The following is a 22,959-nucleotide window of genomic DNA, read 5'->3' as shown; positions in this document are numbered from 1 at the left end:
GGTGGCGCCAACGAGGCAACAATTCCTAATTTTTTGAACGATTACCGAAAATTTTTGTGAATTCAGCCAAAAGTATTAGTATATAGCATCTTATGAAATACATCGGATCAGGAGCTACTTTCAGACAACCGGCTCCTGCTCAGGTTCCGGCTCCATCAGAATTTTATTCCGAGCTTCGGCTCTAGCTCCGGCTCTGTTGAAAATACACGGCTCCGGGGTTCCGGCTCCTTTCCCCGGCTCCGGCTCCAAAGCACTTGTTTAACGGGTCCACTTCGATAGTATACGGATGGTCTACGGATGGCGGCTTACAAAATACTTAACTGGCTGATACGAACGTCCTGTGTAGTTCTTGACTGACAGTTCAACAGACGACAGTTGCGTTTTCCATATATATTGTACGGATAGTTAGTAATTCAGGCTATTTAAGCATTTAAGCAGTAGGCTACAACCAATGTTCCCTCTACTTTTTGACGAGCTTGCGCACACTCACCAAGCCAGTGGAACCACCGTGCTGGGTATGGAGAATTTCGTTCCGGTGACATCAACGGTTTCGTGGAAATATTCTTGCACTTTTAGATCAAATATCAACTACAGAATGGAGGAAATTATTGAACACCGGTATCGCACGACCTCCGCAGAATGATGTCATTCCATATACTATATCCGTGAAACGAATAATACAATATTCAAACAACTTTTTTTTATCCAATAGGCCTACTTCGCACTATATAATGAACATATTATAGCCAGGTCATACTCTCAGCAATTAAAATCGAGCATTTTAACAAATCGACCATAGCTATGTTAATCTACCATGGGGCAGGGGAATTTTACGGTTATGCATACATTTTTTACTTGTCCACGATGGATAGGGTGGCTAATTTTGATATCAATGTCTTGGTGGAGATAGTCTCAATTTTCAATCGCAATGAGTCGGAGTTGTAGTGGGGCGTGGATCTACAAATACCCAATGCATAGCCTATATTGGTAATAGTGGCAGGTAATAGGGGCAGGTAATAGGGGCAATATATATATATATATATTGCAAGCAATAGGTGCATAAACTCTCGTCGATCCCATTTATTATAACATGAATCCAGTCGCTCGCAGGGACACAGCGCGCATTTATAAAGTACAGGTTCATCTGCAGGATCGGTGAGAAAGATTAGACAAAAATTTGAGGATAAAATGTTATGGTTCGTCCTGGATATCAGGCAGCATTGCCTATAATATATATATTGTGATAACGTACTAGGCGCCTAGGCGGTGCCTAACATTCCCTTAAAGTATAATTCATTCATTGGTGACTAAATACACGCATCATACGACAGTAAAGCTTACATTTCCATATTCGCTATCGTTATAATATAAAGATGCATAAGCGTTGGTTGTTACGGATAACGCTTATGGCTAAAAATTTGAATCTAATTCGTATGAGGCATCGAATTTGTCATATAGTACAAACCGTATGTATTCGTCACATTCCTCACCGTCGGAAACAAATTGTTCAAGCTGTATATCGCATTTCAATTACTGTAAAATGGGCACGGATGTTTGACAGAACAACGCATATGCAGTTACATTCTAATATTATCCCTTGACTCATCTAGCAGGCTACATATATAGCGGTCTCTGCGTTATCGTCGATAGAACGGTGTCGCCATCTGAAGACAGTAAGGTAGGCGAAATCCATACCTACTGCAGGGTGCTTCATCCTTTGTTCTGTTCCAGCGACCCTGTGTGCAAAAGGGCATAATTTAAGGGAATGCAATTTTATTTAATTTATCTAAGATTCCTCCTCGCCCTGTAGTTTACAGGCGGTATTCGTTTGTGCTAAGATCAAATTCGATAATGATAAGTGTGGTACGCTACAGCTTTACTTCGGGGGCTGCCAAGTGTGGCTAATATGTGTGACAGACTAACCTCGTGTCCTGCAGTTTAAAATATTATACTTTTGCCTTTTTCAGACAAAACGACAACAGACAACACGTATCGAAACCAGCAATGCTACTTCGCGAATTACAGTTGAATTACGGTTGGTTACGTTCCATTTAGCGTGAATACGTATAACAGCGTATGCAAAATCAAAATCAATGTCTCGTGTTTTATAGGAATCTGCATCGTGCTGGTTATCGCGCCAGTTCTGGTTTTCGGTCATGGAAGGCTGATATCGCCACCGGGTCGATCTTCCGTTTGGAGGTTTACCGACAACCCGCTGATTAAACCGTACGAGTCTCAAGTTGTACCAAATTATAATGACAACGAGCTCTTTTGCGGAGGCTTCCAGGTAGAAACTGAATTGAATGGAAAGCATTTCGAACATATTAGCTCTGTGGTTCCCAACGCGGCAGATACTCCCTCCCCAGTGAGAGATTTTGAGAAACGGGGGGGGGGGGGCAGATAAAGAACGGCCGATTGGAGGGCAAAAGCGTAAGAAGGGGGCGATAGGGGGAATGTTAGAACGGGTATATTTAATTATTTAACTAATCGGCATGAAATGCTGGTGAAAAACGAGTTGTGTTGGATCTGACTCGAAAGTTGACTAAAAAGAAGGTTAGCCCCGTTAATTACACTGGATAACAGAGTGAAAAATATTGACAGAACATCTAGTAGTCGTTTCTGGGGTTTCCAAGGTTGCTGATTACGAATATCACGTTAGTTTTACCAGATTGGCTCTAGAGAAGAAGATACTTAAATCCCTAAAAAAGCCGAAAATCACTGTATTCACTCTGAATATTTCACTTGGTAGGAAGTAAATCTTTGATTTTTCTACTTTTATACTGCGCCTAAATAGATAATTGACTATGAAGAACTCTCATGTCGTTCTCAGTTATTCCATCAATATTAACATGACCTTATGCGAGATCTTTGTTTGATAAAAAAGCAGTTTCTCAAGCCTAAAAATTGCACTTTTGCACGACGCAAATATATTTTCTCCTGTACCAATTCGTCATTCTACCAAGATGAAAGAGGAATATATAGCTATCGAATTTGTCAATATACGTTCATCTCTTTTGACTTGTAAATGGACAATTTTCCGCTGAGCCAACGAAGAACTCCCAAAACCACTCTTACTTTGTCCGCCTAAAAATATGTGTTGACCAGTGTTATATGTGGAGACGGGTCTTTCGGGGGTAATATCGATTTTTAGTTGATTCAACAGAGATCAGAGTTTAGTTGTATAAAATTTCAAGTTTATATGTCCTCTTTTTTCGGTTCCGAAAATTTGCGTCGAACTTGATAAGGGTGCGATGAGTCGAAAAAGGTTGGTAACCACTCAAATTAGCTGACTGGAATTTCGCTGTGTCGTCCGAGGCCTGTTAGAGACTGGAATTGTCATGCAGCATACGACATGGGGATCTAAAAGCCAGACGCGATTACGCAGTCAGCGAAGTTCAGCCAAACCAACTTACAACTACTTCAATATGCATGTTGCTACTGCGAAATCAAACTGTTCTGGCTTGATTTCTAAATACCAATGCAATGATGTTCTACAAACTCTGCAAGCAGTTCCTGGAAAAAGCTTATATGTAGGCCTACTAGCTTGAATCGAATCATATTGCAAGGGAGCCATATCAAAACTACAACCAATACTAATAGTATATGAGCGTTGTTTCAGCATCAGGTGTCTCAAGGCGGCAAATGCGGAGTTTGTGGGGACCCTTTTGACGGACGTAGAGAGAACGAAGCAGGTGGAAAATATGCTCAAGGGATCATCGTGGCTCAATACGCGATCGGTAATATCTTTTCAACGGTTGTAGAGTATTTCGAACCTTACCTTTAGTTTACATCAGGGGAAACAATCGCTGTTCGAGTTGACCTTACCGCCAGTCACAAGGGATATTTCGAATTCAGAATATGTCCAGTTAATGACCCTACTAATGCAGCTACTCACGACTGCCTGAATAGGTAATATTACCTAAAAATAAGCTCTCGTAATATACAATGCTACTCCTCTCATTTGTCGTCTCAGCAATTTACTCACATTTACGGCAACGGGACAAACAAGATATTATTTGCCAGAGGGTGCACCTAGCAAGAAAGTGTACGAACTTCTTGTGAAACTACCTGACAATTTAGAATGCAGTCAGTGTGTGATGCAATGGCGCTATCACACAGGTGAGAATACTCTTGAAATAGAATTGTACTATGCAGGACCGTAACTGCCGCACCCTAAACCTCCCAATTGGCGGGGGGGGGGGGCGAACTCGAAGGGGAGCCAAAATTGATTCGTGAATTAACATAAATCAAAGAGTATATTTTTGGGAATCTATGAAACTTTTTTTCCGCACTGCGCGCAATTTAATGTTGTCAAATATGTTGATTATTGTGTACCCTTCCCCCAACAAGAAATGCGCATGATTTATAGAAATGGGCGCTTTGCACGACGCACCAAGACATATGAAGTTATAGGCCATGTAACATGCGACTCCGAGAAGTGCGCCAGAACGATCGGCAGCGAGAAGACCTTGGCCGAAAAGGACTATGCCCTTGTGCTGACCGAAAACTTCGATATGTGTACAATATACTAGGGATGGTGTCAACCTCTGAAACGTTGAGGGGCGTGTGAACGCGAACGTGAACCTCGTGACGTCATATTGCTAATTCCAACCCTACATTTCAGTGTAGTAAAATATTAATGTACAGTACACGATACCTAAAGCGACGGCTCAGGCCGCATTATGTCGCAATGATGAAGTACATACTGACTTTTTAAACGTCGCCAAATGTATCAACTGCACGGTGCAATCAAATTATATAATATAAGAATCCCATAAAATCAATGTCTTCCGTCGCTTTGTCAACAATTTCGACGGTCTAGGCCAGACCGGACAATGTATTCGGCGCCTGAGCATTGTTACCTTGATATTGAGCAGAGTGTAAAATGGGTTTCTATACTTGCTACCGAGATTACCCCATACAAGTTACACAACAGTATATACCCTGCAATATTTTTTCACATTAGACAACGATATCAATTTCATTGATTGATTGAATAAGCATCATTCTCTGACTATACCTCTTGATGTTGTGTGACTGCGGGTCAAGCTCACAGCAGAGATTCACGAAATATTCACAAACGGGAAGCTGGGTATTTCGAGCAAACTTTCGTAACAAAGCAAGTAAATTTTTAAAATTGTCAAGGTGCATGTTCGTTTAGTTTTGATTTTTTTATGTTGTCTGGGTCATGCATAGACTATGACCCGCCGTTGAAATGCAATAAATTTTAACCATAGATATTATAATGACGTCAAAAATCGTAATATCTGAAAAAGGTTCACAGTGCGGAACTACCAAGGTTCGTTTGTGAACGTGGACCTCTGCGGTTTCTGCGGTTAACACACAGAACGTGAACGTGAACGTCACGTTCACACCATCCCTACAATATACATATATGTTTAATTGTCCATAGGCCGAAAAATGGCTGGTGCCGAATGTCCCTATCCTGGCAATCTGAGCCCCACAAGACAAATGGCATCCCACAGGGAATATTTTTTGTCAGTAAAGAAATACCAATTGGAAATCGTGCACGTCTTTAAGTTTAGTACGTTTGGGCGATTTCAATATCTTTTGACACAGCAGATGGGAGGTCCCGAAATAGCATCATGTAACGAAGTCATTATACCAACGGGTACCCCCGAAGATGTATAATTATTATTTCGGGTTCCTACCTTTTCCAACACACCTCACTCAGCTCTACTAGTAAATCCGATTACGTGAGCAGAGAGAGGATAAAAATTGATAGCAATATATATGCAATTCCCGATTATATTGATCGATTCAATCATGAATTATAGAATTTTTGGGCAATACATGCTCGCTGACTAGACTGATACCCAATGTAGATGTTCTTGGAGGTACAGGACTTCAATATACAATTAAATAGTATATTCATATTGCATCTGCTGCATTTCAATATGAATATACTATCCAATGTAGATGATAAACAACAGGACAAAGGCGTAGAAAGTGAGGGGAGTCTGGGGGCAAAGCCCCCCAGAAGTTCGGTTTATCACCCTATGGGGAGCCTAAGACCAACGTTTTGGGGGAGGGCTGACGAAGTGCTGTTACGGTTCTGGTACTATACTTAAGTATATATAACTAACACGTGGCGAGCCTACAAACGTCCAGAAAGGTATATTTATCTAAAATTTAGAGTATCAGCATAATATGTATATCCCACAAAATTTTCACCTGTATTGTCAAAGCGATAGATTTCCGAACACCTGATTGGTTTATTTGGGGACATAAGATAAACACACACTTTTCGTCGCAATAAAAAAGGGAATTCGTGGGGGATTGGTCCTGATGGAGTAGGCTGCATCGGCTGTGGCGCACAGGAAGAATTTTACGGGTGCGCGGACGTAGCGATCGGAGATGACATGATAACGCCTCCGTCCACTCCGTCGGTAAGAGAATGAAATTTGGTTTCCAGCCTGTTGTGTTTCATAGTTACAGTAAGTTACGTCAGCAAAATCACAGGTAACATTATGTAAGTCACGAACGGGCGGTGAATTTTCAGGATTGTTAAGTATCCATATGTAGTATATTATAGGTCTACTAATCGTTTACAGACTGTACAGATCCATCCGGTAAGAGTGAGCGTAACCAATATCTGAGAAATATTATTGACACTGAGAACATGAGTAATGCTAATCAGCTCATATCGGCCTGGGAGAGTACCAGTACAGTCACTGTGCAACGAATCTTGCCAAATGTTCAAATGTTTCTGTTTATATCATTTTCGTTTTTATTTTTTCTTATTTTTATTGTAGGACGTATAGCGACTTTTATAATCATTCATTAAGGTCACACTTAAATCATTGAATATTGTGATTACATAAAAAAAAAATAGGTTACAACAACGACAAGAAAGTCGCCGGCATCGACATCAACTCGGAAGACCACCACGACAACAACAACAGAATCAAATGTTGTCAAATGTAAGGTAGGATGGATTCCGAATTCTGATTGAGCTGTATTTCTGCTTCATGTCGGAAACTTTAATATCAACTCTGCACGTAAAATGACCAATTTTTATCGAGTCTAATTAAGAACAGTAATGACATCTACCCGAATCGTCCTTCAAGTATAGAGTAGCATGTCGAAGAATGTATTTTGTCATTACCAAAAGCGCGTAAACGCAGAACCAGAAATATATTGCATTAGTACGCACGCAGCTCGATCATATATCTATGCGCATTTGATTGAAATACTATTCCGTTATTTCATGATAAAGGAAGGTGAGTTTTCGTCGAGGGACTGCTACAGCTACTATTGGTGTGTACATTCGCAATGGATTGCTAACGACTGTCCGGCGGGATTGGTAGTCGGTCAAAACGGGATGCCGCCATGCGATTGGGTGTATAACGTGATTCCACCTTGTGGGGTGAGGAGAGGATACACATCCTTCGGGTTTAGAATAAGATATTTACATTTGCAATATGTACTAGATAAAGACAATCTGAAGAATTAACTGCACCAAGGACGATCTCATATGACTGAAACGACACAAACCCACGATACTTACATGTTCAATTGTTCATGCATCTTATCTGAATTAAACATAGTATGTTGCATTCGGATTTGTGTGTATTGGGACTGCGACTGAGACTGTTAAGTTAGGAAGGTCAAGAATACTTGGTGGTTGTTTCGTTTGTGTCGAGCGACAATATCTTCTGTAATAACTAAAAGTATTAACACGATGTAATTTACCAGTGCTTATCCGCAGCTATATTGTTGTCGTCTGGGAATGTTTAGTTCTGAGTTGGACTGGAAAGAATTGTAAGTTCTGTGTGTGGTTCTGTTAGTTAGGATTTGATGAAATTGATGCTCAAAGAGCTTCACATTAATTGTGTCGCAAAATTTCGCCGGGCAAAGTCACAACGCCGATGTTATACTATAGCATCGGTATAGTTATGGTGATTCAAATGATAAATATTTAGTTGGTTGTGATATCGTCCTGAATCTATACGAAACATATTACCACAAAATATTAGATTACTGTTATTATGACACGGATCAGGTAGTATGCACTAACACATTTCTATATTGAGCTTGCATTCAAACAATGACCCAAGAGACATATCCTTCAGTGCAGACACTAAACATTACACATATCGGAGTTGATATGATAACACCACCGTCTATTCCTTCCGTAAGAGAATGAATTCTTTTATCTAGTTAGAAAAACAGAAATAGCAATAAGATTCTTGGACCTAGAGTACAGTGACCCATATTTAGCCCAATATTTCTATATACTTAAATCAACCTACATAGTCCTTGCTCCTTTTTATTGCCAACCAACATCTCTCCATACAGGCATTAAAACGTTATGACTTCATAATCATTCATTTATGGCAAAGTTATATCATTGAGTATTGTGATGACATAAAATAAAATAGGTTACGACACCCAGCAGGCGACACCACGAATGTCCGCTACTGCAACAAAAATCAAAGGTTGGATATAATTCTGATTCCAAAAGAGCGTAATTTCTCCTTCATGTTGCAAAAACATTAGCGCATTGTAATGCCAACTGTATGCTTGATTTGATTACAATTGATCGTGCATGTGTAAGAGCAGTAGTGATAATTAACCTGGCTCTTCAAACATGGAGTTATTGGAATACCATGTCGGAGAATGTATTTTGTTCTCAAAAAGAACGAGCAACCGTATAACCAGGAATATCACTTTGAGCTAAACTGTTTTTTACAGGAAATTGACTTCAATATACAATTGAACACTATATTCATAATGAAATGGACCCGAATATTTTCGGCTGACAATCGTATTACAAAATATGACGTCACCGGCATGAAATTTCGAACAATCAGGGCGATGAAAGCGCTTAAGCTCAAAGTACTATTTTTAGATGGTACACGAACTCCTTCTGTAGGCACAGACTTGGTTGGCGCAATCACACATGACTGACACATCACAAATACAAACCCAACATAATTCATTCAATTGCTCTTATGGATCTTTTACGAATTATAGATAACGTATTTTGCATTCGATTTTTGTGTGTACAGAGGTGGTCAGTAACGAAGTACTTCTACTTTTTTGAAGTACTCAAGTAATTTTCCTCTACTTGTGGTACTTACTCAAGTAGAAATATTTTTTCTACTTCTACTTCCACTTCATAATATTTTGTGATCTACTTACTTACTATTCGCTACTTTCAGTTGGTCAAATAGAAGTAGTTTAATCCTAAAATCAGAAAGATGACCTGAGGAATTTCGAGGCTGTTTTCACGGAGTATATCAACATTTAATTTTCAGAAAAGTTGAGTAAAGCCCACAATTTTCGTCGGGCTTCGCGCACATTGGATATGGAGTGACCAATATGATTTCACGAAAGTATCGGCGAATATAATTTAGGTAGCGGGTTGCGTGGTCCCGCTCACGCTGCATTGTCGCACATATGGAATATTTCGCCACAGTATATATGGCCCATTAAAACGTTTGAAACTGATGTTTCTCCATCTAGCATTTACTTATCATATCGTAGTCTAGCATTCCATGACGTGTCGTAATCTGGAAAAATGGGCTCCGACTATTTTTCAGCTTTAGACCTGTTTTAGCATACAGCATTTGAAACTTTCTGAACTAAAGACATGAAATACATTTTCCGCTTTTAGAAGTATGTATTTATACTTCACTTTCAATTCCCAGTATCTTCCTTTGAGTTCTAATTATAGTATCAGTTCTTTAGTCTTGAGAACACACATGTTTAAGTATAAAAGGAAGTGTAGTAATGCCATTAATTTCCGGAAATAAAGCTACACAATATGGCATTTTGACGATCCACAATATTTTTTTATTAACGTTTACTAATCGCGCAAAGTATTTGCACCGTATCCAATACAGCTTCTCCGTATCGCTCTCCGACTAAACTCCGGGCCGTATAATATGGGGGAGGGTGCCATACCATGATATTTTCTAAAACGTGCTGTTCGAGTAAGCAGAGGATTAGTATCGCATTTCCACATCAATACTATCATTTTCATCCCATCATGCGGACGAACGCTTATGCTGTCGAAAATTGGATACCTCCAGGAATGCATCAATATGAACCAAGCTCTGCACCTTTCGCATAACTCAATTTAGAGCTTTTGACTATCCATGCGAACGCATTACGATCGTTTTCACAACTTACTTACTTGAGTAGATTTAAAGTCAGTCGATTCTACTTCTATTTCAAGTAGTTTTAGGTTGCTTATGGAAGAAGTACTTCTACTTGTACTTGAGTAGATTTTCCGTCGCTACTTTTACTTCTATTTGAGTAACTTTCTTGACTACTTTGACCACCTCTGCCATGGGGAATGTGAACGAGGCAAGTTGGCCATATGTCTGGAGATGCCTAAAAGGCTATATTGTAACATCTGTCTGATCAAGTACGATACGAATACACAGTGCTGGTCAGTAACGAAGTACTACTTTCTGGGAATACTCAAAAACGATTTGCCTACTTGCGCTATACTTACTCAAGTGGAATATACGACCTTAACCGGTGATAAGTGCCACTGTAAACTTTTAACAATACTAATAATAATTGTCAAGTGGTTATATTGTATCCATGTGGTATTCATGGTGTTTGTCGACTACTATCGTCATTTACATTAGGTCAATATTCGTCATATTTTATTTGGTAGCTTCCGACTTGTAGCACGGCCCACTTCTAGGCTTTTTATAAGACACCGCTTACGCGGATGAGATGACGAGGGGGAGCCTAGATAAACTCCCAACACTTAGGTAGGAACTCTGGATTCGACCTCAATCGGACTATAACCCGCAACACATTGGTGTCGCAGCTGTGTCGCATTTTGCCTTGTATATCACATTTTACATTGCGTGTGTGCTGCGTGTCTGGGGCAGATGAAAATATAATCTCACGATTGATATTATCATAAAGAGCCCCAGTAACACGGAAACTGGATATAATATATCTTCTAAAATCGCCCATAGTGTCATTTAGTCATTCTGCGTTGCGTCCCGCAATCTCGAAAGAATATGCACCTCTTATTAACTGTTAAAAGTTTGTGGTCCCTCTACCAAATGTACTTTATAGAACAAGTTAGATCTTCATTTTGTACTGCCACCTGAGATAGTTTTGAAATGACTTTTATATCGATACTTTTTGTTCGATTCGACACGCTGGCCACTTTGACCAGTACAAGATGCTCGTTTCGTTTGTTTTGTGTTCCACGATATGATGAAACACACGATGAGGTTTGTAACTAATATTTGGATTGCTGAAGATCTATTAGCACCCATTTTCTTCGCGGATATGTCCGCTTAATAAGGCATACATTAGCGCTGCTATTTTCAGCAGTCTTTCTTCCTGATGGTAATCTACTCTTCGTCTATTCAAACACTCATTGGCACTAATTGGATGTCCATGCTAACTTGGAAGTATTTACCTCTTATTACACAACATCTAAAAAAAACGTTTGACTGCGTAGATCATAAAATTCTCATCTCGAAATTGGCGCGCTACGGACTTCGGGGCCCACAACTTGAGCTCATGAAAAGTTACCTCACTGGACGCCAACAAATGGTTGCAATCTCAGACACCTTGTCCTCTCCTCACCTGGTGACCTGTGGTGTGCCCCAAGGCTCAGTACTTGGACCGGTCCTTTTCACCTTATATGTCAACGACATTTTTGGAACCTCTTCATTGAACACCACACTTTTCGCTGATGATACTCACCTCCTCTCTTCCGCATCTTCGACGGCAGAGCTGGATGCCCTGACTGGTGACCAGATGCCTAAAGTCCATGAGTGGACGGCCCAGGACAACCTTTGCATAAAAGCCGCGAAATCCCAATCGCTGACAGTAAATTCAAAAAATAACCTAACCGTTAATGTCGCTGGTCTGCCCGTTTCCAACACAGATAATGGGTTTTACTGGACTTGAACATGTCCTGGAAGATTCATATTCAGTCCCTAGAAACTAAATTATCACCGAAGTGCGGCCTGTTCTACAGCCTTAGGCGCTTCATGCCAGCATGGGTTGTTCTGATACTCTTTAAATCCTTAATCCAATCGAAGTTACATTATGGCATCCTCTGTTGGGGGGCTGCCAGTAAAACTGCACTCAAGCCATTGCAGAAACTACAGCATAAAGTACTCCGAATCATAGCTAGGGCCCCAAAGGGGCCTGGCTGCCCATCCAATAAGTCGCTGCTGAAGAGATTCGGCGTCCTAAACATAGAAGATATGCGGAAACTAGAAATCGCCAAGTTTATGTATCAGTTTCACTGCGGTCGCTGCCCCGAATATTTCAATGACTTCTTTACCTCTGAATCAAAAGCGCACAAGTAGGCCTACAACACACGCGCGTCCACGTCGTCCAAATATCATATGATCGACCGAAAAGATCATCGCTCTATCAAATATGCCGGACCTGATGTGTGAAACAGTATCCCGCCGGCCATCCGGCAGTCGACGAGCATGTCCACATTCAAGTCGAAATACAAGCAATTATTACTAAATAAATACAGCTAGTCCATCCTCAAGATTACCGGACCACGACTGACCTATCGATCTCGCTTCCCATGACATGCCGCCCTATTTCTTGTCGCTTCCTTTTTCTATGCTATCTTCTTTCCTTTCATTCAGTGTGCATGCCTTCTCTTTACATCGCCTAGGCCAAGGTGGGTGTCTGATTCCATAGACAACTCCCAGTCGCTTCGACATCTTCCTTTCTTTTCATTGTATCGCATTTTTTGTGGTGTATTGAACTGATAAAATTGCTAATAAACCAATGATGATGATGAATGATAGAAAATTTTCGCGCATTGCGCGTCTACGCGACTAAAGCTGATCAACCAAACAGACCACGTAGATAGCTGGGTAAGTAGCGGTAAAAAAATTACATCTGGAGGGGGTCTGGGCAGCAAGGCCCCCAGAAGTTGGATTTATAACAATGGGGGTCCCAAGACTAAAGTTATTAGGGGACACCTGGCGTATAGAGTCTGTTGTTCTGTTTGTATGCCGACAGGCAGGCGGGAATGTACCTTTTCTCCGGTCGAATTTGTGGATTGAATATTGTGCTGAGATATTGAAATTCGAGACCGCGCGTTGCAGACGCTTTTTTTCTCGCGGAACCGAAATATAAATTACGATATTAACACCGACTGTCAGTTCAAGCGACTGTGTTCTTTGTTCATTGCTCAAACTGTATATTTTCATGTCACAATTTATTACATCGCATGCAGCCTATATATATACAATTATACATCTATCATCGCGACAATATAGCAATTGCTATTTATAGAATAAACGTCCGTCCGTCCTGCATATGAATGTAAGAAATGCCAGAGTGGTTGGTACACATACACAGGTACGAGCAAGGGCTTTGACCCAAGTAATCAAATAAATATACACAATTGTTGATCTCGCTCTCACGATATGTTGCTTTGTAGAGACCGATCAATAAGTTCTCCTGGTCAACAGATTACGACCGATTAATGGTGCTTCAATTTCATTGCGTTTAAGTCATATGATCGTAAATTCTTACGGTGTAAATATGGAGTCAGCATAACCTCCTTCTGTTTCATCTATTCAACGGTATACGCTATTACTTTTAATGCTTGCTTGCAATGGAAGTCACAAACAAATTACCAGGACACAGTGCATTTTTATTATTAAATCACTATGTCCACAACCAAGTAAAGAAATTGTATTGACTAATGCGAAATCGTAATCGCGCGTAGATGGTCAAAATCCCGGAAAAAAACTTTTTACAGGATAAATGGGATGGCTCAAAGGGACCGAGTATTTCGGAAGCACAATGGATATAAATATTTGGTGTATGCTAAGAAATGCGTTAGTAACACAAATATCGTAGTTGCCCGGTGCAGACCCAGGCTATATATTGAGACAGCGTGCGGCCGTTTCTCACATTGAGGTATAGAGTCTGGAATAAGAATGTCTGTGAAGATGCTTACAATTGCTGTTCTCGGTAAGATATCTATCTATATACCTATCGCTGGTCGAGTAACGTGAGTGATTAAATTACAGCGCTATTCTTTACTTCTTGGCAATCAACTGTTGAGGGCCATGGTCGACTGATGGACCCACCCGGTCGCTCATCGGTTTGGCGTTTCATTAATGATGACAATCCCTTGATTGCACCCTATGAAGATATCATTGAACCAAACTACAATGATAATCAACTGTTCTGCGGTGGGGCTCAGGTCAGTATCACAGAGGTGTGGGTGTCACTTTTCGTTAGGCTGTTTTCCAATAGTCACTGGCATCGTGGTGTATCGGACATTCATTGCCTCTCTTCACTCACTAACAAAGAAATACATACGATTTTGAGCTCGAAACACACGATTTCGACTAGGGTGTCGTTAGCCGCTTTGAGTGGGTTAAAGAATGAGCAGGAGAGAGGGAAAGAACGAGACTATTTCGTCAATCGGAAAACTAGACATATATCCGCTGAACAGTAGCCAAGATGATCTGCACAGTGCACACTAACAGTGCCAAGGCGAAAAGATCGTGGTGATGACTGAAATGGATATGTCTGTACTTGATGACTCAATGATCATAACAGTTAGATTATGAAGTCTGAATAGTGACATCCTATATCGGATTCATAAGCATGGGCAGTCATGAGTGACCCCGGGGTCAACATAGGCCAAAGAAAAGGCCTCACGAATCAAATTTCATAAGCAATCTCGGAAAAGTCGATTATTGCGCAAGCCTAACTACCTATGCCTTCGCGTATAAGCTCTGTTCGCAGAATTGTTGCCTATCATAATAAAAACTTGACCTCAAATGGTAAATGCGACAAACTGTTCCAAGAATATGAAATCTGTTATCCTGCTGGATCCTACAGTGTGCATTCAGCATCGTCAATGGGAAGATTAGTATTTATCGGTATGAATAGCTGACAAGAATGCTTGTTCAATGGATTATAAGCCCCATGTAATCGTAATAGAAATTCGTTATAAAACAGCATATTCCTCGCTTAAACTTTCAGCATCAAGCTTCACTCGGGGGCATGTGCGGCGTATGTGGCGATGCTTATGATGCGGCGAACCCAGAAAATGTCGCAGGCGGAACATACGCGAAGGGAATCATCGTTCGTCAGTACCAGCAAGGTGCGAATAGTAGCTCTAGTTGTTTGCCATAGTATATTTTCGCTATATGATAGGCCTCGTCGGCAACAAGATGAATATTTTATGAAATTATTCTTTTAGCAATTGGCATTCGTTGGCTTTCGGCATACCAGCATCTCTTTCCACTACTTATTGGAGCTATGTGTGTACTTACGCTACAATTTCCTAACTCCCCACTCTTTTATTCGACCTCAAGCCTAAGTCTGGAGAATTATTGTAGTCCAGTTCTTAACCGGTGTCCCTATCACGCGGGGTTCACTGAGTCAGTCACAGGCAGGGCCGAATCATTATTTCGGCAGCCCTCCCCCCCAAATAAACGTTGTTCTTGATCCTCCACTAGGTCATATACCAATTTTCTGGGAGCGTCGCCCCCCAGACCCCCCGTCGTATCGGGCAACAGTACAAAAAAGCTTTAGGCGTTTTAAGGCACCCATGTCACCCTTTCTGTAGTCGTGCGAGGCGCGAAAAAATTATATCAATTTGGTTTATAATATTGGTAATTGCATATATTGCAAATAATTCTTCACCCTCTCCCAGCCCACGTGATCAGATTTACCTGTAGATCTGAGGGCGATGGTGACTTCGAATACCAAGCAGAGGACTATTCCGCCCCGGCTAGGCGCCTATGGACTAAATATATATTGATGCTTTCAGTCAACATGCCGCGGTTATTTTAGGTCAAGGTTTTATTTGGTAACGCACTGCTTCGCGAGGTCGCATGTTGGCCGAAACTTCATAAGTCTTGGTGTGTCGTGGAGCAGTGATGGCCGGTACCGAAATGTATATTTTTTTCATAAATGATGCGTATTTTTTTCTTGGGGCGCGGAGGGTACCCATATTAAAAAGTAGACATTCAATTCCATAAAATTTTGAAGGTGTATCGTTTTTCCGTAAACACTTTTTAATTTATATTGATTTTCGAAATGATTTTGAGTCCCCTTCGATCTCGCCCTCCAAATTGGGAAGTGGGTGGGGGCGGCAGTTACGGCCCTGGTAGCAGGGGTTCTCTGGGGGTGACGACACACGCTCAACTAATTTAGACATGGAGGTCTCTATTTTCGATAACACACCCGTTTTGGCTATCATTGGATTCTAGAAATTACGCCGATCATCAGTGGAATTGCGACTCTTGTGGTGGTACGTCGTATGAAGCGGCGTATATACGCAGATGAGATTGTAGTCCGACATCGAAACACTGTCCTTTCGAACTGGTAATTCTATCTCCAATATTTTATGCTCATTTGCAATTGCGAAATTGGTATCATGCTGCTGTGATCAACATGACAGTCCTTTCCAAAGAAGAGCCTAGGATTTCTGAACTGATATCTTAAAGGAGACGGCACAAGTGGCAGTGACTTGCAAGAAATATTCATTGTAATGTTTTTGATTTGCGTGAAAACAATATTTTATTGAATATGTTCTTACGACAATCTATTGCCGCTTAGTTCAATTTGTGCACCAGTAATATGCAGTGATGTATTTGATACGCATTTTGGTAGTTTTAGCGAATATTCAGGTTTTCGGGAAGGCTTGCAGATTAGTGTAAATGCTCCCCATGTTAGTAATGGTAAGAACCGCTGAGATATACTTTTTTTTATCATACCTGAGTATGTATGAAGGTAGTTGGTAGTTCTGCACTGAAATCGTTATTTCTAAGCAGGTGCTTGGATATCCGTTACGATCGAAATAACAACTCATCATCGTGGATTCTTCGAATTTCGACTTTGCCCATGGGACGACGTGACCAGTGTAATCACGCGCGATTGCCTGAACCAGTGAGTATAAATGTTCATCAGTCTCATAGACATACTAAAATCCGATCTGACTATACACAGGGATCATCATTTTCATTTGTTTGAAAAATAGGCCTGCGGCTCCATATATAATATACTTTTGACCAAAGGTCGAATTTATCGATGCCCAAATTTCAGATACTTGCTTCCGGTCACGAATGATTATACTACCCAATACGACATTACAGATGAAAACCCCAAAACTGGGTACTACCATATTCAGGTCAAATTGCCGAGCGATGTAACATGCGATCAGTGCGTGCTGCAATGGAGATATCGCACGGGTAAGCAAGATGTCACCACTTCTATCAACGCGCAGCGACTGCCGAGATTCATGCGCGTTTGTTATTCGGAAATTTGGATGTTATTTTAGGTAATTCGTGGGGATGCGACAGCGCAAACGATTGCGGCCTGGGCAAGGGACCGCAAGAAGAGTTTTACGGATGTGCCGACGTTGCAATTGGTGTGGACTCTGTGTTGCCACCTCCTGGCTACAGGGTAAGTAGTTGCATGGCCATGGTAGTTGCTTCGGCTTCTCTGGTTTTTGCTTTTCCGAATATTTGTTCTGTTATTACAGGACGGCGATAACTCTGCTACAAGTACGGCGGCAAGCTCCACCATACCAGACTCTGGTGCAAGTTCCCCTACTACTAGTACTACTACTACTACAACAACTACAACTACTACTGCGCCAGAGACCAGCAAGAGTACCACTTCAACTTCAACTTCCACAACGTCTACGTCAAGTCAGAACAGTCAATGCGCGGTGAGATTCTTGATCCAATGGTGTTGCTAGGGACATGAGAACGAGGTTGACATTGGATAATCTAGATCAGAGGTCTCAAACTCAAATGTCCTCGCGGGCCAATTTATTAGTTTTTGATGACGCCGTGGGCCGCAGCATCAATAATAGAGATATTCAATGTATAATTTCCACGTAGGCCCTATTTGACGGGACCTTGCAGGCATGTATCCCACTAACATCGAGGAAATGTAATTTACTATTGTACTATTCACGCTTGACACGAAAAAAATCACATTTTCAAATATTTGAATAATATTGTTTCTGTGCCGGGCATAATTTTTTTTAATTAATGAGTTATAGACATCATGCGAGAGGATGCATCATGACATCGTAAAACTATCGGGTTATAGTATTGCAGCTAGTGAACCTTTGACGTGCCACTATTTCATGTAGAATATTTGAAAACCTACTGAAGATTGATTTGATATCAAAGCATTTGAGTGGTGTAGCCGAATCCTGGTTTTGATGTAGTCGTGATAAGTATCGGCTATTCACATAAAATCGCGCGTAGAGCGAAGACTATTTTCCAGTTGCATAAATTGGCCAAGAAAATATTCCACAGCATATAGGCCTAACTCTACAATGCATCTCGTACACCCTGATGTGGTGCTTCGACCCCGATGTGGTCTACGGACCCTGGTTAAGAACCACTGGAATAGAAATGTTCAATGGGCGAAGCATTCATTGGTGCTACAGCTTACTCGCCACCGATAACAATATGGATAAAGGGAACAAACAACGCCCACCATGTAACCATCTATACGTCACGTGTGTCACAGAATACCAATGCTTATAGCTATTTACCATACGCAACGCAAGCTACGACCTTTTAATACATTACTAGTTCCCATGACAGCTTCATAGATCGTTGTGTCCGTAGGATGACCAAGTTACCGTTCCTTCTCTGATTTTAACGTTTGATACGACTCAACTCGAGTCATTTTTATTTATTCACCCAGTCAAACAAAAATCGAGTAATTTTACGAGAAGGTCGCACCAAACCAAATCACAATTTTCAGTCACGAATCAGTAACGCGTGATGTTTTATCATTATGAACTAGAAATGTGACGCATGGCAGCTTTTAAAAGTGCTAAAAGTGATGTGATAGTGAAGTTCTTTAAGATTTCCATGATTTTATAGTCGTTTTAGCGTGAACTTCAAGTTCTTATATCTAAAAAAGATATATGGCACTTCAATATATTGTTGAATACTTGAAATTCCAAAATGCCATCGCCGGCCGCGTGTTTGAGGCCTCTGGTCTAGATCGATGGTTCTTAACTATTTCTTTCTCCAGCGCTCCCTTTCATATTTTTTCATGGTCTGGTGCTGTATTAAAGACGATGGGATAGAGGTGGAAGCCGGGTCGGGCTTTTCGAGCTCGTGCTTGAATTCGTAAACATTTAGGGCGTGGATGTCGGCGAATGACCTGTTGACTAATTAACAATATAAATTTGCTGGACGCTGTCATTACAGCTTCCGGTATAGCTCAAACCTATCAGATTCGAGCCCAAATAATTGCTCGGAAGTAAATTTGCAGTGAGATCTAAATTGGAATACTGTTGTACGATATTCTTGCCCATAGCATCGCAGCGCCCCTAGAGTATTTCCCCCTTTAAACTAAAAAACACTCCTCGGGGGTAGTAGCGTCGAGGTTGAGATGCATACGAGAACTAACCATAATTATATATTTCTGTGATGACCGTAACTGGACGAAGCTAAATCTGCTTCTGCTCTTTCGGGTAACTCGAGTGTAATTCACATTTCACATGCATGACTTGACCGCGTTTGGGCTACAACGAATGAGCCGTGACATTATAGCCTACCATTGCTTATTCTACCAAAATATGTCCGCTTATAGTTATTCGCTTAACACCACCGCGTGTGCCAATGCCAAATTTAATGCCTATTCGTATTCTGTACGACTATATTTGCTCCTCTGAATCGGCTGACACAAAATCCAGCGCATTAGCTTTGCATGAGTCCTTAATAGAAATTTATACGTTGCTATTACACAGTGAATGGGAAAATGTTTTCTATTTTGACAGGCGGGTGAGAGTGGGTATCATAAAGTCGACTGCCACTCATACTACCGCTGTTCCAACGGAGTAGCGTACCATTTCCAATGTTCAGCGGGCACGGCCTTCGATGATACGGTTAACGCATGTGTCCACGAAGCCAGCGTCTCATGCGACTGACTATAATCGTAAACTGAAGTGATCATTTATCTGATCTCGTCGTAATATATACACCAGCACGAGAATTAATGTTCCGAATACTGTATAGTATATGCATAATTTATTTTTCAAGAAATAAAGCAACGAATCACATCTGCTAATGCAGATTGGTGCATCTTGATCTTGTGTAAAGATCAAGATTGGTGCATCTTGATCTTCTGTAAAGATATTGAACGATATAAACAAAACACGTAGCGCGAGGAATTTCCCATTCTCTGCACGTTTCTAGTCAAGTCGAGCCCCAATAGCATTACGTAGCACTGGACTGTTTTACTCACTTTTGTTACAGTAATAAATCTTTAGGTTCTGTGCATATTCTCATTATATCCTTGACTATCGTCTTGTCGAGTACACTTGGATACAGTCATCTATGCTTCGGAATCGCTGTTCGACGCCGCAGGAGTGATGGCGATAGACACGTTGTTGAACGTAAGATAAGTGGAATTATTATTGCCAATATCAGCTTCGGGATGAATAGAAGACAAACTGTTTGCCCAACTGCGGGTGCGTGGACTTTCATTTGAGGTTTTATGGCTGATAGCTTGTCGTGCTTCATCCGAAGAAAAATGTCTTCGTGCGGTCAACGAGAACTTTGCAATTCCCGGTGTTGGAAAACGGCTTCTTCGTTCAGCGGAGGCAAGACGAAGTACTGCTGGAGTGAAATACGATGGATCACTGGAAACTGATTTTATTCCCGGTGTCAGCATTTCGGAACCTTCGTCGATTTGCAATTTGCCGTCTTCCGACAATGCTCGGATTCTTTTTACTAAGCTATCCACATGTGCGTAAGCCCCCGACGCCAAAGAGAGATCACTGGCGTGTCGATCGTTTGGTGAAAGCGCCCAAACGCTTCCTTTACTTCTTCCAAAGTCACCGAAAACTTGACTGCCAACTCTCTTCTTCTCTATATTCTCCCCCTGACACTGTACTATTCCTGGTATACCGGATTCACTCCTGGCAGCATCCCGTTCCGTCACTAATTCGGATGCACAACTTGATTGAAGGGTTGACCTTTTGCCGATCGTTACTTTGACAGAATTCCTTGTTGTCTTCCTCTGGATTGTCAATTTTCGACACCTATTCTTCACATATTTGTGTGCGACAGCCACAGCGACACAGAAACACGCTGTCAAAACAGACACGATCAACAAACTCCACGCAGGATACAAGCCTTTGCAATCAACCTGATTTCCTGAGACGTTATGCGGAGGCATGCTGAATTGCTGGTAGATAACTGCCGATACGCATGTCGCACTCTCAATTAGCTGATAACACTAGCTCCCGGTTAAGAAATAGCCAAGAGACAGGAGGTGGGGAGAAGTAATACATGCCGTATTACATAATATATGCCAACTCCAATTACTCGTGTGTACGGTCTTTGCGATGCAAAGTGATGAAGCGGGCGATTAGATTTCAAACAATAATTTCTCGCCATAATGACATTTAGACCTCGGATGGCGTATATCTTGCCACATCGGTGTATTCCTCCCTTCCGAATTGAACTATCACCGGCAAATTGTTGGGGCATGGAGCAATAGGACATAATACAAGCAATTTCTGCTAAACAGGGGTGGCCCTACGATTGGATGGGGGGGGGGGGGCTAGGCGAGACTTCCGGGGGACCCCCCTATAAGTATGTAATCGCAGCTTATTGGGGGCTCCGCCCCTCAGACCCCCCTTTTCGCATCTGTTGTTATACCGACTTAATATTTGTGTGCCATCTGGAACAGGATTACGTGATGTGTATATGACGCGCTATGACACGGCTTTGAAAGCAGGCCGGAATGTTGAACTGCTCTAGCTTCTGAGCCTTCTTTTATCATACATTGTCAAATTATAAAAGAATTGAACCAGTTAACTATATATAGCTCGTCATGCCTTCATGTTGAAGATGTATGGAATGTAGCGTGAAATAATAGAATAGCAATACAGCTAGGGGAGATGTGGTACCGATGGATCACTGAAACCGAAAATACCGAAAAAAACTTATAAGTCCGAGCATAAATCGAAACGTGATTTTATGACAACATTTGAGTTAATATTTATTCTATTTTTTGACGGTTGCGATCAAACATTCTTCTTTGACTTACTGTAGCTTAGATTATAATACTAAGCAAAAAAAGTTGTCACATCTGAGGTATTTAGGGTATATGTGTCATAGGTCCCCGGGTCGTGTGCCATTGGACCCACCGGGTGGGGATCGATGACACGTTCGAGCAACAAATTTTGAATGTCCATAAATATTTTTTGAAAAGACGGATATTCATGTATATGTGCGCGATAGGTAGAGCTTGTATCAAAGTGCTGAGCCAGCAAAGACGTGCTGTTTTCGGCTGAACATTTTGGGGCCAGCGATCATTTTCCAATTTTTGATCCATCGGTACCATATCTCCCCTACTGCAAGCTAAATAGACCCACACTAATCTGGAAAGCTATCGGCTGACAGCAGTAATGAGTCAGCACACCCTGTCAAGGTTTGAGCTTTGCGCTGGATTAGGTCATATCTATTATTGCATGGTGGCAAGGATAGACTACATCAAAACTAAGTACCTCCACCGCATGCAAAGACTTGATGAGTATCGGGATATGGGGATTTTCTAACAAATGCAGAGATTTGATGATTGACCAAAGAGGGAGGGGCTTCGACCGGGAGGGCTCCGGGCGACCGCCCACCTCGCCCACTCCAAGAGTCACCACTGCTTTTAAATGAATTCTAGTCAGCCATCAGGATTATCGGACCACGACCTAATCGATCTCACCTTTCGCCACATTTCACCTCATTTTTTCGCTTGCCTTTTATATTCTCTGCTTTACTTCTCATTCAGTGTGCAATGTGCATGCCTCCTCTCTACTTTGCCTAGACCAAGGTGGGTCTCTGATTTTAAAGACTACTCCAAGTCGTTTCGACACCTTCCTATCTTTTCATTGTATTGCAGTTTTGTGGTCTTTTGAAATTATGAAAATAATAATAAATTAGGCTTACCATACGT

At 41.4% G+C, this 22,959-nt stretch overlaps 2 protein-coding genes across 2 annotated transcripts; both read left to right on the top strand.

The window, feature by feature from the left end:
* The first annotated feature begins 1,554 nt into the window (after nucleotides 1-1,554).
* On the top strand, nucleotides 1,555-7,586 carry LOC145433145 (uncharacterized). Its single transcript, XM_080310094.1, has 10 exons — nucleotides 1,555-1,678; nucleotides 1,968-2,035; nucleotides 2,112-2,287; nucleotides 3,620-3,737; nucleotides 3,795-3,909; nucleotides 3,974-4,119; nucleotides 6,286-6,410; nucleotides 6,857-6,949; nucleotides 7,241-7,390; nucleotides 7,455-7,586. Exons 2-10 carry the CDS (start codon nucleotides 2,005-2,007, stop codon nucleotides 7,467-7,469), a joined length of 969 nt encoding a protein of 322 aa, XP_080166220.1. The 5' UTR covers nucleotides 1,555-1,678; nucleotides 1,968-2,004; the 3' UTR covers nucleotides 7,470-7,586.
* A 6,230-nt stretch (nucleotides 7,587-13,816) lies between these two features.
* On the top strand, nucleotides 13,817-20,074 carry LOC145433144 (uncharacterized). The gene is made up of 8 exons (XM_080310093.1): nucleotides 13,817-13,971; nucleotides 14,031-14,206; nucleotides 14,998-15,118; nucleotides 16,797-16,911; nucleotides 17,068-17,213; nucleotides 17,303-17,427; nucleotides 17,507-17,695; nucleotides 19,781-20,074. Exons 1-8 carry the CDS (start codon nucleotides 13,938-13,940, stop codon nucleotides 19,928-19,930), a joined length of 1,056 nt encoding a protein of 351 aa, XP_080166219.1. The 5' UTR covers nucleotides 13,817-13,937; the 3' UTR covers nucleotides 19,931-20,074.
* Nucleotides 20,075-22,959: the final 2,885 nt, after the last annotated feature.

This window comes from Botryllus schlosseri, chromosome 2 (genome assembly GCF_051294905.1).
Source record: "Botryllus schlosseri isolate E-star chromosome 2, Bs_hap1, whole genome shotgun sequence".
NCBI lineage: Eukaryota > Metazoa > Chordata > Ascidiacea > Stolidobranchia > Styelidae > Botryllus > Botryllus schlosseri.
The sequence above is the reverse complement of the archived record's forward strand: the minus strand, read 5'-3'. Positions and strand labels throughout refer to the sequence as shown.